The 13142-nt window shown below is 56.2% G+C and overlaps 2 protein-coding genes across 7 annotated transcripts in view; both read left to right on the top strand.

The window, feature by feature from the left end:
• The first annotated feature begins 934 nt into the window (after nucleotides 1-934).
• On the top strand, nucleotides 935-9342 carry GIPC1 (GIPC PDZ domain containing family member 1). 6 transcript variants are annotated; one of them, XM_025051642.1, is made up of 9 exons: nucleotides 1055-1125; nucleotides 3302-3356; nucleotides 4813-4900; nucleotides 5716-6036; nucleotides 6721-6906; nucleotides 6979-7159; nucleotides 7912-8024; nucleotides 8355-8436; nucleotides 8567-9342. In XM_025051642.1, the coding sequence occupies exons 4-9, from the start codon at nucleotides 5749-5751 to the stop codon at nucleotides 8716-8718; spliced, it is 1002 nt and encodes a 333-aa protein (XP_024907410.1). In that variant the 5' UTR covers nucleotides 1055-1125; nucleotides 3302-3356; nucleotides 4813-4900; nucleotides 5716-5748; the 3' UTR covers nucleotides 8719-9342. The 6 variants fall into 6 exon arrangements, with proteins under 6 accessions (XP_006918830.1, XP_024907410.1, XP_024907411.1 ...); XM_025051643.1 differs by lacking the exon at nucleotides 1055-1125 and adding an exon at nucleotides 1187-1225; XM_015594749.2 differs by lacking the exon at nucleotides 1055-1125 and adding an exon at nucleotides 1284-2367.
• A 123-nt stretch (nucleotides 9343-9465) lies between these two features.
• The window catches only part of PTGER1 (prostaglandin E receptor 1), a 5425-nt gene continuing 1748 nt past the window's right edge, over nucleotides 9466-13142 (top strand). Inside the window, exon 1 of the mRNA XM_025051645.1 lies at nucleotides 9466-13142. Coding sequence (XP_024907413.1) covers nucleotides 12570-13142 — 573 coding nt within the window. The 5' untranslated portion in view covers nucleotides 9466-12569.

The following is a 13142-nucleotide window of genomic DNA, read 5'->3' as shown; positions in this document are numbered from 1 at the left end:
CGTGGTCCTTTCATCCACACATGTATGCTCTGTGCCCGGCGGTGTGAAGGGGGTGGGAGGGTGGAGGATAGGCACAGTCGGATAGAGGAGACAGATTCATTAAAGATCAGCTTCCTGAGAGCAGAAGTTTGGGTTATGTGGATACACATAGTATGTGCTCAATAAATATTTGTTGGTCTAACCAACAAGGAAACAGGCAATCTCGCCCTTGTCATTCGTTTCATTGCACCCTTTTGCTATCTCCTACGATATTGCACTATCCCAAAGAGACACTAGCTGTATCTCTCTGTCCTGCCTCCAGGCTTTTGCACACGCTGTTCCCTCTACTAGGAGCACATTCAGCTTATAGAGATAGGACAGAGCCTGGCACCAAGCATGGGCACACTAAATATTTGATGAGTGAATGAATGAATGAATGAATGCCCTTGTCCATTGTACACTCCAGGAAGCAGGGACTCTCGGGACCCTCCCTATTCATCTCGGTCATCGCCCCGCCCCCCCCACCGCCAGCCTGGAATGAATGCATCTTTTTATCCGTTCTGAGGATGGTTGGGCTCCGGCAGGAGGAGCAGGCCTGGCGGAGGACTCATCTGATCCCACTGCTTTTAGTGACCAGAAATCTTCCAGATGATGAGAGTTCGCATCCGCTCTCCGAAACTCAACCTTGGTCACCTGACTCCCACAGCCAGCCTCACGTCCCTTACCACCCAGTACCCCGGAGACCAACAATCGACCAACAGCACGTGGTCCAGGGCCCCCAGCTTCCCATTGGCCGCTCGTCTCCTTCCTTCCCCGCGATTGGCCGGGGCCCAGCCGCAGCTCCCCCCTCCGCAGCCCTGCGGTGGTACAGCCCACCGAAGCTTAGGCGGAGTGGGAAGGTCCACTGCGCCGCGGCGTGGGGTGTCGGGAAGAGCCGGCGAGGCGGAGGGATCCCTCTGGAATGTTTCCGTCGGGTCCACCCGACCCGGCAAGGCGAGGCGAGGATTGGCCGCGAGCTCTGGGCGGCCGTTCCTGATTGGTCGGGCGCGGGCACCGGCCCCGCCCCCTGGCAGCGGCTGCGGGAGAGGCCCGGGCCAGAGTTTGCGGAGGGCCGAGTTGGGCGCGCGCAGGGCGGCGGCGGCGCAGGTGAGTTTCCACCGCAGGCGAGACTCTGCTGGAGGTCTGGGCTGGGTGAGGGGGATGTCCGAGGACCCTTCTCAGCCGGGCGCCTCCCTTCCCGCTGGAGGTAAGGGGCCAACGCCTCCGCTGCCCGGATAGGGTCTCCAGCCGTACCCCTGCCCCCTGCACCCCTCTGGTCAGCCGCGGCCTGGGCGGGCACAGGCGCGGGGTCGGTATTTCTGAGCCCTATCCGGGCACTTCCCCGGAGCTGGCCGGATCCCAATCTTCTAGGGCCTGGGAAAGGGGGGCCTGGGAAGGACCGAGGTCCCGATAATAACAATGAAAAATTCACTCCGACTAGCATTAACTGAACACTTCCGTGTCAGGTATTTACCATGCGGATCGTTGAATTTAAACACCTCATGGAAAGTGCTGTCACTTCTTTTAGGAGTGAAGCAACAGATCCAGAGAGGTGGAGTGACTTACCCAAGGTACACAGCTAGTAAGAGGCTGATCTGGAATTCAAATCTCAGAGGCCAGACCTGGAGTCTTAGCCACTAGACTGCATGGCCAGTGGCTCCATGGCTGAGACGTTCCTGAACAACTCCTCCGCCTGCTGCACTGACGGCCCACCCCCTACCTCCCCCCTACGCACACACTATACATACCATCTAGGTCACACCTGCTGGTCTTTGCTTCTCCCCCCACTCTCTCCTCCCCAGAAGTCACCAGACACTCAAAGAATAAGCTGCCCCATGTCCCTTCTCCCCTGAGCTGGAACGCATCGCTAGAGTACCTGTGCCCCGAGACGAGAGTGATGTCTTCAGGGAAGATAGGCAGGGGGCCAGGATGCTGGGGTCCTGTGCCTGCCGGGCCCTCCTTGGAAGCCTCAGCCAACGCAGGCACAGTAGGCAGGCGCAGTAGGCGTTCTCCCTGGAAACACCCAGGAGCCGGTTTTTCAAGACTGAATCAGAGGCCTCCCGCCTTCCTCTCCAAAGCATTACCCTGGGAAAGGGGAGCCTGGGCGTGGTGTCTCCCCTCCCCGAGTTTGTGTCAGCTCCTAGGAACCCCCTTCCCACTTCCTGCTCCCCGCCCCCACAGCCATTCTATGTGGCTGTGGGGTTGCTAAGTTTCAGGCCCTTCCCAGGGAAGGAAGAAAAGGTAGGGATGCTGGAGTTCCAGCTAACCCGCTAACCCGTTCGATGCCCAGGCTGAAACTCCTTTTCTCCCACCCTGTCTTCAGATTTGAGGGGAGCCTGGGAACGTGAGGTAAGATGGCAGTTTGCAACTCCACAGCAGGCATGATCTGAGGATTTGGAGGCTCAGAGAACAGTCAGAATGAGGACATAAGATACATTCGTTCATACAAATATTTATTGAGCACCTACTCTGTGCCAGGCACTATTCTTGGCACAGAGGATTCGGTAGTGAACAAGACAAAAATCCTTGCTCTTGGGGAGCTGCCATTTCTAGTGGGGGAAACAAGCAACAAACAAGCTAACAAGTAAACGAAGAAACCTGCAGTTGTTGATAACTACTATGAATAAAATATGAGGGAGTGGCATGATAGAAACTCTGGGCAAGGGGGGCTTTCGGAGAAGTTGACTTTGGAGCCGAGACCTTAATGGCAAAAAGGAGCCAACCCTGTAAAGATCAGGCAGGGGACACAGCCAGAGCAAAGGCTCTGAGGCTGGACCAGGTTTGGAATAGGGTGGCTGGGGCAGGAGATGCAGCCAAAGCCACTATTCTACAGGAGTCTGGGGGTCACATTAAGGAGTTTGGAGCTTTTTCTCCATCAGGTGGGAAACCATTGTAGGATTTGAGGCAGGGGAGTGATATGATCTGGTTTACATTTTAAAATAGAGACACGAAGTTAAATAACAGCCTAAGACTGGAAGACAAGCATTCTGCCAGGGCAACATGTAATTAAGTTCATGGGCCTGAGCCGTCTGGACCACAGGGGCGGTTCCAACAGGCAGGGGCAAGCCCGGGAGGCTGCCTGGAGGAAGTGGCCTGGAGTAGGTCCTGGTGGGCAGAGGGGATGGCATGTTCCTAGGCAGGGCAGAGGAAGAGGCAGTATAGTAATGATAATAAAATAACAACTTAAACTGAATGTCAGGCAAAGTGCTAAGCAGGTTACATGCATAATCTCTTTGAATCTCCATAAGCACTCTGAAAGACAGTACTTCTGCCCATTTTTCAGATGGGGAAACTGAGGTCCTGTCAAATGAAGTGACTTGCCTATGGCCACACAGCTGGTAAGCCGCGGGGTGGGATTCAAACCGAGGCCACCCTGCCTCTTCTGGCCTGGAAGGCAAATTCATTAATCACCACTTTCCTCACCACCGTTATATCCCCCACCCCCACAAGTGAGGACACAGCAGCCAGCCTGAACCAGGGCAGTGAGCGTGGGCAGAGAGAATAAGGAGGTTGGGAAATGGTGATCAAGATGTGGGGGTCCTGAGAAAAAGAGGAAGTATCTTCTATATTTATAGATAGAAATAGTAATAATTGCCAACATTTATGGAACCCGTATATTGTGTGCTAGGAACTGTTCCAGGCATATGTATGATTTCCTTAGAACTCAGAGAGCTTAAGATACTTGTCCAAGGCCACACAGCTATTAAGCAGTGAAGCTAGATTCCAGACTCATGTTCTTGGCATCCTGCCTCCCAGTGTATGGTGGGAGAGGAGGATTAGGGGAGGTGGTGATGAGAGTTTTTTTTTTTTTTTTTAAGTACCATTGAGTGTAATAAAATAACTTGAGGCAGTATTGGCTTATTCATCTAGAATTTATTTTTTGTCAAATATTCAGTGAGTGCCTACTGTGCTAGATCTAGTGATGGGCACTATCAGTAGAGTTAAAAGAATATATTCAGAACAGATAGTATTAATAACTGAAATATATAAAGAGTTCCCACAAGTCAATAAGAAAAAAGACAGGCCATGCAATTTAAAAAAAAATTTTTTTAATTGGGCAATGTCTTAAATAGGCAAGTCACAAAAGGGTAAATCTAAATGGTTAATAAATGTATAAAAAAGTATTCATCATTGATTATGAAGGGAGTGAAAAAAAACACAGAGAAAGGTGAGAGACTTGCAGTCCCTGTCTCCATGGCCAGATGAAGCACTTGCCCTGTGCCCAGCACTACACTGGGAAGCAAGGGATTGGGGACCACAGAGGTGGGGCTTGTGCTTTTGATGAAGAGACAAAGCCCTCTTAAGGGAAGACACTACATCCTGTGTCCCTTTGTCTCCCCAGAGCCAGGCACAGGGACTGGTGGGCTGATGAGTATTAGGATCATTCATTCATCCATTCATGATTCAACAAGTATTGAGCACCTGCTACGTGCCAGGCACTGTTCTCTGCACTGAGAATGTGGGGATGAATAAGACAGACAAAAGTCTTTGCCCTTTTGGAAAACAATGAAATATATTTTCCACCTGAAAGAGGTGAGAGAGTGAGTTGTATGGATACCAGGGGCCACAGCTAGTGCAAAGGCCCTGAGGCTGGACAGTGCCTGGTATGTTGGAGAAACAGGGACAAGGCCTATATGACTGGAGGGAGGGAGGGAGGGGGAAAATGGGAGGAGATGAGGGCAGGGAGGTGATGGGGGCAGGTCTTTGGGGACCTGTGTGCCCAGGGGAGGATGTTAGGAGCCCGGGGAGAGGTCAGAGCAGAGAATAGATGTGACATGGCTTAATATTTTACAGGATCACTCTGGCTGCTGTGTTGACAAGAGACCGTGGGGGGCAAGGGCAAAAGCCAGAAGACCCGAAGGAGGGAGCTATACTAGTCTAGGTGAGTGATGGTGGAGCTGGACCAGGTTATACTAGAGGAGATGTTGGAGAATAGATGAATGAATGAGTGAGTAAATGAATGCATGTATAAGGATGAGTGCAGCCTACTGGACTCAACTGAATCCAGGACAACCCCCAGAAGAGGTGATCTAAAGGAGGGAGCAGGAAGTCCCATTTACACACAAAAATATAGTTTGGCATAATTTGGTCCTCACCACAACGTAGCCAGGTGAATAGAATGTTCCTATTGGTAGACCAGGCAGCTGAGGCCCATGTTAAATATGGGTGGTCATCCCGCCAGGGAGAAATCGACCTCTGGAGGCTCTTGCTCCAGTAATTAAATGCTTCAGTCCAGAAATGTCATATGTTACTTTCTCTCACAATTCATTGACCAGAACTATTTCTGCCCAGTTGTAAGTAGGTCAGTATGTGCCATCTGCCTATGTGCTTTGAAGGGAGAGTCAGAACTTTTTTGCACACAGCACTAATGACTGCGACCTATAGAAAAAGAGGAATTTAACCGCTCTGATTCTCCATCGTCTTATCTGTTATATCGGCATAATCATAGCATATATGATCCCTACATCGAGATGTGGCGTGAGGATTAAGTAAAGTCACAGAACAGTTAGTGTGGGGTCCTAAGAGATACGAGCTGCTATTATTACTTCTGTATGAGTGTAGAAGTGCTGGGACTGGGATCTGAACCGAGGCCAATCTGTTCTCTGAATATGTCATTGGGCCTATAGGGCGCTAATGGTGGGGAGAGGCAGCCCAGGGCCATTGCCCAGGCCCTGAGCCCACTTTCCCACCCTGCAGATCTTCTGGACGCGACCCCTCTTTCCGTTGCTCATGCCGCTGGGACTGGGGCGGCGGAAAAAGGCGCCGCCTCTGGTGGAAAATGAGGAAGCTGAGCCAGGCCGAGGTGGGCTGGGCGTGGGGGAGCCAGGGCCCCTGGGTGGAGGTGGAGCAGGGGGGCCCCAAATGGGCTTGCCCCCTCCTCCCCCGGCCCTGCGGCCCCGCCTCGTGTTCCACACCCAGCTGGCCCACGGCAGTCCCACTGGCCGCATCGAGGGCTTTACCAACGTCAAGGAGCTGTACAGCAAGATCGCCGAGGCCTTCCGGCTGCCAGTTGCTGAGGTACCCACCAGGGGGTACCAGGGGCCCTGATGGTGGGTTTAGAGGCCTGGGCGTGCATCCTGATCTTGAGCTGGGGCTCAAGTGCCAAAGCTGCAGGTGCTGAGGCCTGTTCCCCAGTGAATTAGGAACTGGAGGCCAAGGCTGAATGTTGAGTTCCCATTTGGCACTGGGAAGCCTGCACCCCAGTAGATTATGAGAACTGATGCCCAGGACTGGATGCTACATTCCCAACATTCATTGAGAGGCTTGTACCCCAGTGGATTGTGGGGGCTGGAGGTCAAGTGCAAGACTCACTTCTGCATAATGCATAGGAAGGCCCAACCCCAAAGACTTTGGGCGCTGAAGGAAGAGAGCCCAGAAGTGGAGTTGAGCAAAAAGTAGCTGCAGGGGTCTCAGTAGGCCGAGCGGGAATCTGTGCCCCTTCATTCATTCTACAGGCATTTACTGGACTCTCACATTGGGCCAGGCTCTATGCCTGGAACCAGCAGGGAGTTTTTGCTAGGACAGAAATCCTAGCCCTAGCAGAGCTTACATCCCAGTCGGGGCCCTGCCCTGGTGCCAAGGGTGGTCAGGCACTGGGGTGGAGACCCTCAGGCCTGTCCTGACTTTCCTCCTTCCTCCTTAGGTGGGGTTGCAAAGTACAAGGGAGGGAAGGTAAGGGTTGAGTGTCTCCCACCTCTGCAGGTGATGTTCTGTACTCTCAATACCCACAAAGTGGACATGGACAAGCTCCTCGGGGGCCAGATTGGGCTGGAGGACTTCATCTTCGCCCACGTCAAGGGGCAGCGCAAAGAAGTGGAGGTGTTCAAGTCGGAGGAGGCGCTGGGGCTCACCATCACGGACAACGGGGCAGGCTATGCCTTCATCAAGGTGCCTGAGGTTAGGGCAGGCCATAGGTTCCAGGGGTGGAGCCACGGGATTGACAACTCCTCTCCCCCACAGCGGATCAAGGAGGGCAGTGTAATCGACCACATCCAGCTCATCAGCGTGGGTGACATGATCGAGGCCATCAATGGACAGAGCCTGCTGGGCTGCCGGCACTATGAAGTGGCCCGGCTGCTCAAGGAGCTGCCCCGAGGCCGCACCTTCACACTGAAGCTCACGGAGCCCCGCAAGGCTTTTGGTGAGGGTCCACCGCCTGTACCAGCATGATCATCACCCTGTTTACTTCAGTCCAAGCTGCAGTGCCAAGGGCTACCAGCAGGTGGCACCCAAACCCAGCTGACAGTTTGAAAGGGGCAGCTCCACCCTGCCTTGGGGAGGGGGTGCTGGCTCTCTGCCCAGCCTGGGAGGAAGGTTGGGGCAAGGAGGAAGTTGCCCCCACACCCAGCTTCCAGGAGCCATTAGCCCAGCCAAGTGCCCCCAACCCTGGCCATTTCCCCCAGCCCCGAGAAGCCAGGCTTGGCTGCTCTGTGCCAGCCTCCCCACTTTTCAGTCTGGCTTCACTAACTCTCAGGAATGGGCTGGAGGCCCCTGGGGTGGGGATGGGGGTAGGAGACTCTGAAACACTTTCCCAGGCAGAAAGGGCCGATCTGCGGCCCAGCAACTCTACCCCCTTGGCCTTGGGGAGAGCAGCTAGAGACTGAGGCTCCACCCCCTTTCTGTCCCTAGGGCCCTCGGTACAAATGTGGCCCCCTCTGGTCTCCCTTGCAGCCTTTTCCATTTCCAGCCCCTGAGTGTCCCTTCCCATCCATGGCAAGCTTAAGTCAGGGGTCATGCCCTCCTGGAATCATCTCAGCTCCCAACTCCCCGTGGATCCCACGGGAGCTTAGAGAAGGTGGAGGGAAGTATCTAAGTCCAGGATGCCTAGGTTCCTGCCCAGAACAGGCTGGAATTGGGCTTTCCCCACCTTCACCCCTCCCCTGGCTCCCACAGACATGATCAGCATGCGTTCAGCGGGTGGCCGCCCTGGCTCTGGCCCCCAGCTGGGCACTGGCCGAGGGACCCTCCGGCTTCGATCGCGGGGCCCTGCCACAGTAGAGGATCTGGTGAGTGTTCCAGCAGGGCTCCAGCCCCACTTCCTTGCACATTCATAGATGGCAGCACCACCTCTTAGCTGAGGGGCTCCAGGCACTGGATTCAAACCCATCTCTGCCTCCTCCCAGCTCTGGGACCTTTTTTGGGCAAGTGAGCCTCGGTTTCCTTGTCTGTAAAATGGGAGGATAGTAGTACTGACACTGTCAGGGTTGTCTTGAAGATGAACTGTAGGTTAATACACATAAAGTGACAAAAAGAGACCTGGCACTTAGTAAATACGATTATAGTTACGTTCACGTTATTATGATGCTACTGTTTCTCCTTTCCCCGCTCCTTCCAAGCCCTCGGCCTTTGAGGAGAAGGCGATTGAGAAAGTAGATGACCTGCTGGAGAGTTACATGGGCATCAGGGACACAGAGCTGGGTGAGTGGGTGGCACCTGGATCTGGGTAGGGGTGGTAGTCTGTGGGAGGGGGTTTCCACGTCCTGCGGGCTACGTCTATCCTGAGCACCTCTGCCATCTGTGCCTCCATTCTGCTCCCCCCTCCCCCCAGCGGCCACCATGGTGGAACTTGGGAAGGACAAGAGGAACCCAGATGAGCTGGCTGAGGCCCTGGATGAGCGGCTTGGTGACTTCGCCTTCCCTGATGAGTTTGTCTTTGATGTCTGGGGTGCCATTGGGGATGCCAAGGTTGGCCGTTACTAAGCCTCCCACTGGACCTTGTGATGGCCTGAGCCCAACGTGGTGTGAGTCCCTGGGGTGGGGACACCACAGCCAGTATCCAGCTCGGGCCTGGCCCAGCAGCCCCAGGACAGTGCAGCGCGGAGGTGGGGCAGAGCCCATGCCCCACTCCAGTTGGTACCACCCCCTCCCTGGTTCCCAGTCTGGCTGGGGTCCCTAGCTGTCCCCTCTGCCCTGTTCCCCACCTACCTCAGCCGGGTCAGACGCGGGGAGGGACCAGCCAGATTGGCCAGCCAGCCCCTGTCCCCAAAACTTTCCACATCAGCTGCCAAACTGGTCCCTCTGTCTCCCTGGGACCTCCGGTTCTATTTGGGGGTCCTGGCCTCCCTGGTTTCCTGATGCAGGGAATCCAAACGTGGGGGTATCCCCCTTTAGCAAATGCAATAATACCCTCCCCTTCCACTGCCCCACTCCAGAGGAGCCCCCTACCTCCGCATTTGAAACACAAGTCTGCTGTGAACCCCCAACCTCCCCAACCCTCCGTGTCTCCCTCAGCCCAGCCCCTGACAGATGGGGCAAGAGAGAAGATGGCGGTGGGCTTTTATATCTGAATTTGCTGTCTGGAACATAAAGACTCTATCTGCTGTTGGACCTGTCTGATGACTGGGGTGGGAGTGGGGGGCGGACCCGGGCTGGGGAGGAATGTAGCAGCTGAAATCTATCCTACTTGGGCCCTAAATTGAATTAGGAGCTGGCCTGGGCCACCCACCCTCCTTCTACCCGTTCCGCCTGATGAGGCTCCTGGCTGTGGGCCACCAGGCCTCCAGGCAAGTCTGGAGCTTCTTTGTCTACTGAGGGTTCAAGTCTTGCTCCCTTTTGAACGAGGCCTCCCAGCACTCCAGGTTGATGTGAACAGTGGGCACGAGGCTGCTCGCTACAGCCTAGGGTTGTGGGGAGCCTCAGGGCCAGGAGGCATGGAGGCCTGGCATGGAAAAAGATGGAGGCCCAAATGGAGCCTTGGGCCTGCTGAAGCGAGTGCTATGGGGAAGAGTTTACCCCTGAAGCTGGGGGAACATTCACGATGGGGTCTCCACCCCAACTAACTGGATGTGCGGGGTCTGAAGGCATCCATGGTGGGTCACACCATGCCCTGGACATAAATCGGGCCTGCTTGTTTTGACAACCGGCTTCATCCCTGAGGATTGAGGGAGATCAAAGAAGGGGGGTTGGGATCCTGGCCAGACCTGGAGGGAAGAGCCAAGACTGAAGGGAGGGGAGCCAGCCAGGCCAGAGGTCTCTGCAGGAATGTTTGGGGGTGAGCTGAGAGGGAAAGTGTGAGTCCAGCCCGCTCCTCACTTCCACAGGGCAGGCAGTGGGGGAGGGGGTCCGCTGGGCAGGGGATGCATACTCAATCTGCAGCTGTGTTCTTGGTAGGGTGGGGGCGGAAGTCGTCAGGGTTACTCCAAAAATTCCTGGGCACCTGTAGGTGCTTCCTGTGTCTGACGGTAGACAGCTCCAGTTTGAAGGGTGTGGTGTGTCTCAGTGCAGAGAATAGGACTGGATCAGTGTTGACGTTCTGTGACCACGTTGAAGGCTGTAACTGTTGAGGGAACGAGGCGCGATGACTGTGTGCCAGGGTGTTCGTGAGTGTAACTGGCAGTGTCTGCATGGAGTGTGGCTGTGGAATTACAGGGCCATGAGCACGTGTGTCTAGATATTCCTGTTTCCCCGGTAGGGGGTGACCAGCTAGATCTCGGAATGTCCAGTGGTTGCCACCCCATGGCGTGTGGAGTGTGTCCGTGTAACTTGTCTCGGGAGTGTTAGGGAGTGTTGCTAGGTCATTTGGATATGGCTGCGGGGCTGTCTCAGCAGTAAGAATCTCAGGGGGCTGCACTTTAGGGTGTTGAGAGAAGTGGTCAGTGTTAGAGTCAGTAACTTGAGGTACATCTCTGGTGCTGGGAGTGCGACTGTCTCAGTGAGTTCAGGGTATGTTTATGTGACAATGGCTGACCCCAAGGTGTGGCTGGCCAGGGACAGTTTGTGATGGTGGCTGGTCTCGGTGTTAGGGGATATGATTGTGAGACTGTGTGCATGTCCCTACTCAGGGCAAGAGATGAGGCTGTAGCTGTGTGTCCACAGGTGTGTCTTTGTGGCTTGAGATGTGTATGTCCCATGTGTCACTCACCACACCCTAAAGCATGATCTAGGAGTCCCCCCGGTCAGTGGAAGTTCTGGTTTCCCTGCCCCACTTCAGCATCCTCCCCCGCCCCTCCAGGGGTATGACTACTGCTGCCCTGCCCTGGGCTTTAAGCCCCTGTGTAAATAGTGGGCGGGTCTCTTGGCCTGGCTGGGCCTGACCCAAGCTGGCCCACCCAAGGCACTGCCCACTACCACCCACTCAACATCAAGGCAAGGGGGTGCTGTTGCCCCCACAAGAGCTAGACCCCCAACTTTGCATCCCCAGTGGGAGCACTGGAACCCCCTGTAGCCACCCCAGCCTTCCCCCACCCCCCCGTGACACTCACATTTTCCAGTGTTTAGATTTTATCCACTTTATTAATGAGGCAGGCCAGAGGCCCATGCCTGAGGGGAAGGGGGGTGCTCCTGCTTTGTCAGGGGGAGGAGGTCACGGGGGATGGGGCAGGACAACTCCCTAGGAGACCCCTTCTTCATAGAGGGGGCAGGGGCCCAGAGTGGCCCTCACCCATTGCCAGCAGCACAGAGAGGGTGTCTCTGCCACCCCAGGCCCCCTGTGGGCTGGTGCTGGGTTTAGCGGCCCCTGGAGGCCTGAGCAGGCAGCAGGAGGAGGCAGGGAGCTGAGGAGCCGCCCCTGGAGGAAGGGAGGGAGGGAGCGGCCTGCCAGAGAGCTCGGACACAGCGGGTGTGGGTGCAACGGGCAGCAGGGGCCAAGAAGCAGGCGATGGGGACCCGGTGTCCCAGGCACCACCAGGTAAGAAGGCTGGGGATCAAGGCTCTGGGGTGGGGCTGGAGGGCAAGGAAGGATGGGGCCATGGTTCCCTCTGTCCTGTGTTCCTTGGCTCTCAGCCCCATCTGTCCCTGTCTTACCGTCAGTCCATCTTCCTTTCCCGTCTGACCTAGTGGGCACTTTTGCCCTCTCTGCCCTCACCATGATACCAAGGGATGAGTAGTCCTGGGTCAGCCTGGAGGCCTCTGGGGGCAGGAACATGAATATGGCAGGAGTGGAACTCTGGGGCATTCAGGGCAAGGCAGCCATGGTTAAGGGTAGGACCTGAGTGAGAGACAGCAGTAGAGCTCAGAGATGGGAATGTGGGGGACAGGAATATAGCTGTGGGTACAGGGGACTGTGGGGGACAGAAAAGCAACATGGGGACACAAATGGGACCAAGAAGACAGAGACAGTACAATGGGAGGGAGTGGCAGAGATGGGGCTGTAGGAATCAAGGATGGAACTAAAGTAGGGGTGACATGATGACTGTCAGAGATGGGGTAGTGGGATCACGTGGGGCCCTGAGATCAGAAATGGGCCAGTACAGGTGGGGTCAGCGCCCAGGAATTTGCTGTGGTGTAAATGGGAGGTGGGTCTGTGAGGCCTAGAGGCTACGACAGAGACAGGAGAACTGGAGCCAGGACAGCCACTGTGGACAGAGAAGGGGACAGTGAGGGCAGAGTGAGGCTGGGGGCAAGAGCTGGGATGTGGAGAGGCAGAGGAGGTGGAGGAGTCAGGAACTGGGCAGCCAGGGTCATTGGACTTGCCATGGGGGCAAGTAGGCCCTGACGATCTGAAATGGGTCCCCCCCAACACCGGCTGGTCTCAGCAGGATGGTGGGCAGTGTGTCCGGGGCCAGCCTCATCTTGCCCTCCTCTTCTCCCCAGCCCCACCCCTCTCATCTGACATGAGCCCTTGCGGGCCCCTCAACCTGAGCCTGGAGGATGAGGCAACGACGTGTGCGGTGCCTGGGGCCCCCAACGTGTCGGTGGGGCTGCCGTCAGGTGTCGCGGGCGCATCGCCGGCTCTGCCCATCTTCTCCATGACGCTGGGTGCCGTGTCCAACGTGCTGGCATTAGCGCTTCTGGCTCAGGCCTCTGGCCGCCTGCGGCGCCGCCGCTCGGCCGCCACCTTCCTACTGTTCGTTGCCAGCCTGTTGGCCACTGACCTGGCAGGCCACGTGATCCCGGGCGCGCTGGTGCTGCGCCTGTACACGGCGGGGCGCTCGCCGTCTGGAGGAACGTGCCACTTCCTCGGCGGCTGCATGGTCTTCTTCGGCCTGTGCCCGCTGCTACTGGGCTGCGGCATGGCGGTGGAGCGCTGCGTGGGGGTCACGCGGCCCCTGCTGCACGCGGCGTGTGTCTCAGTGGCCCGCGCGCGGCTTGCTCTGGCCGCCCTAGCCGCCGTGGCCTTGGCTGTGGCGCTGCTGCCGCTGGCGCGCGTGGGCCACTATGAGCTGCAGTACCCGGGCACGTGGTGC

The sequence above is a fragment of the Pteropus alecto genome, unplaced genomic scaffold (genome assembly GCF_000325575.1).
Source record: "Pteropus alecto unplaced genomic scaffold, ASM32557v1 scaffold388, whole genome shotgun sequence".
Classification (NCBI taxonomy): Eukaryota; Metazoa; Chordata; class Mammalia; order Chiroptera; family Pteropodidae; genus Pteropus; species Pteropus alecto.
The sequence above is the reverse complement of the archived record's forward strand: the minus strand, read 5'-3'. Positions and strand labels throughout refer to the sequence as shown.

Coding starts and splice junctions, on each gene's coding strand:
- GIPC1 (XM_006918768.3), top strand. CDS start 5,749: ATGCCGCTGGGACTGGGGCGGCGGAAAAAGGCGCCGCCTCTGGTGGAA. Junction 7,160..7,911: donor GGAGCCCCGCAAGGCTTTTG/GTGAGGGTCCAC, acceptor TGGCTCCCACAG/ACATGATCAGCATGCGTTCA. Junction 8,025..8,354: donor CTGCCACAGTAGAGGATCTG/GTGAGTGTTCCA, acceptor GCTCCTTCCAAG/CCCTCGGCCTTTGAGGAGAA.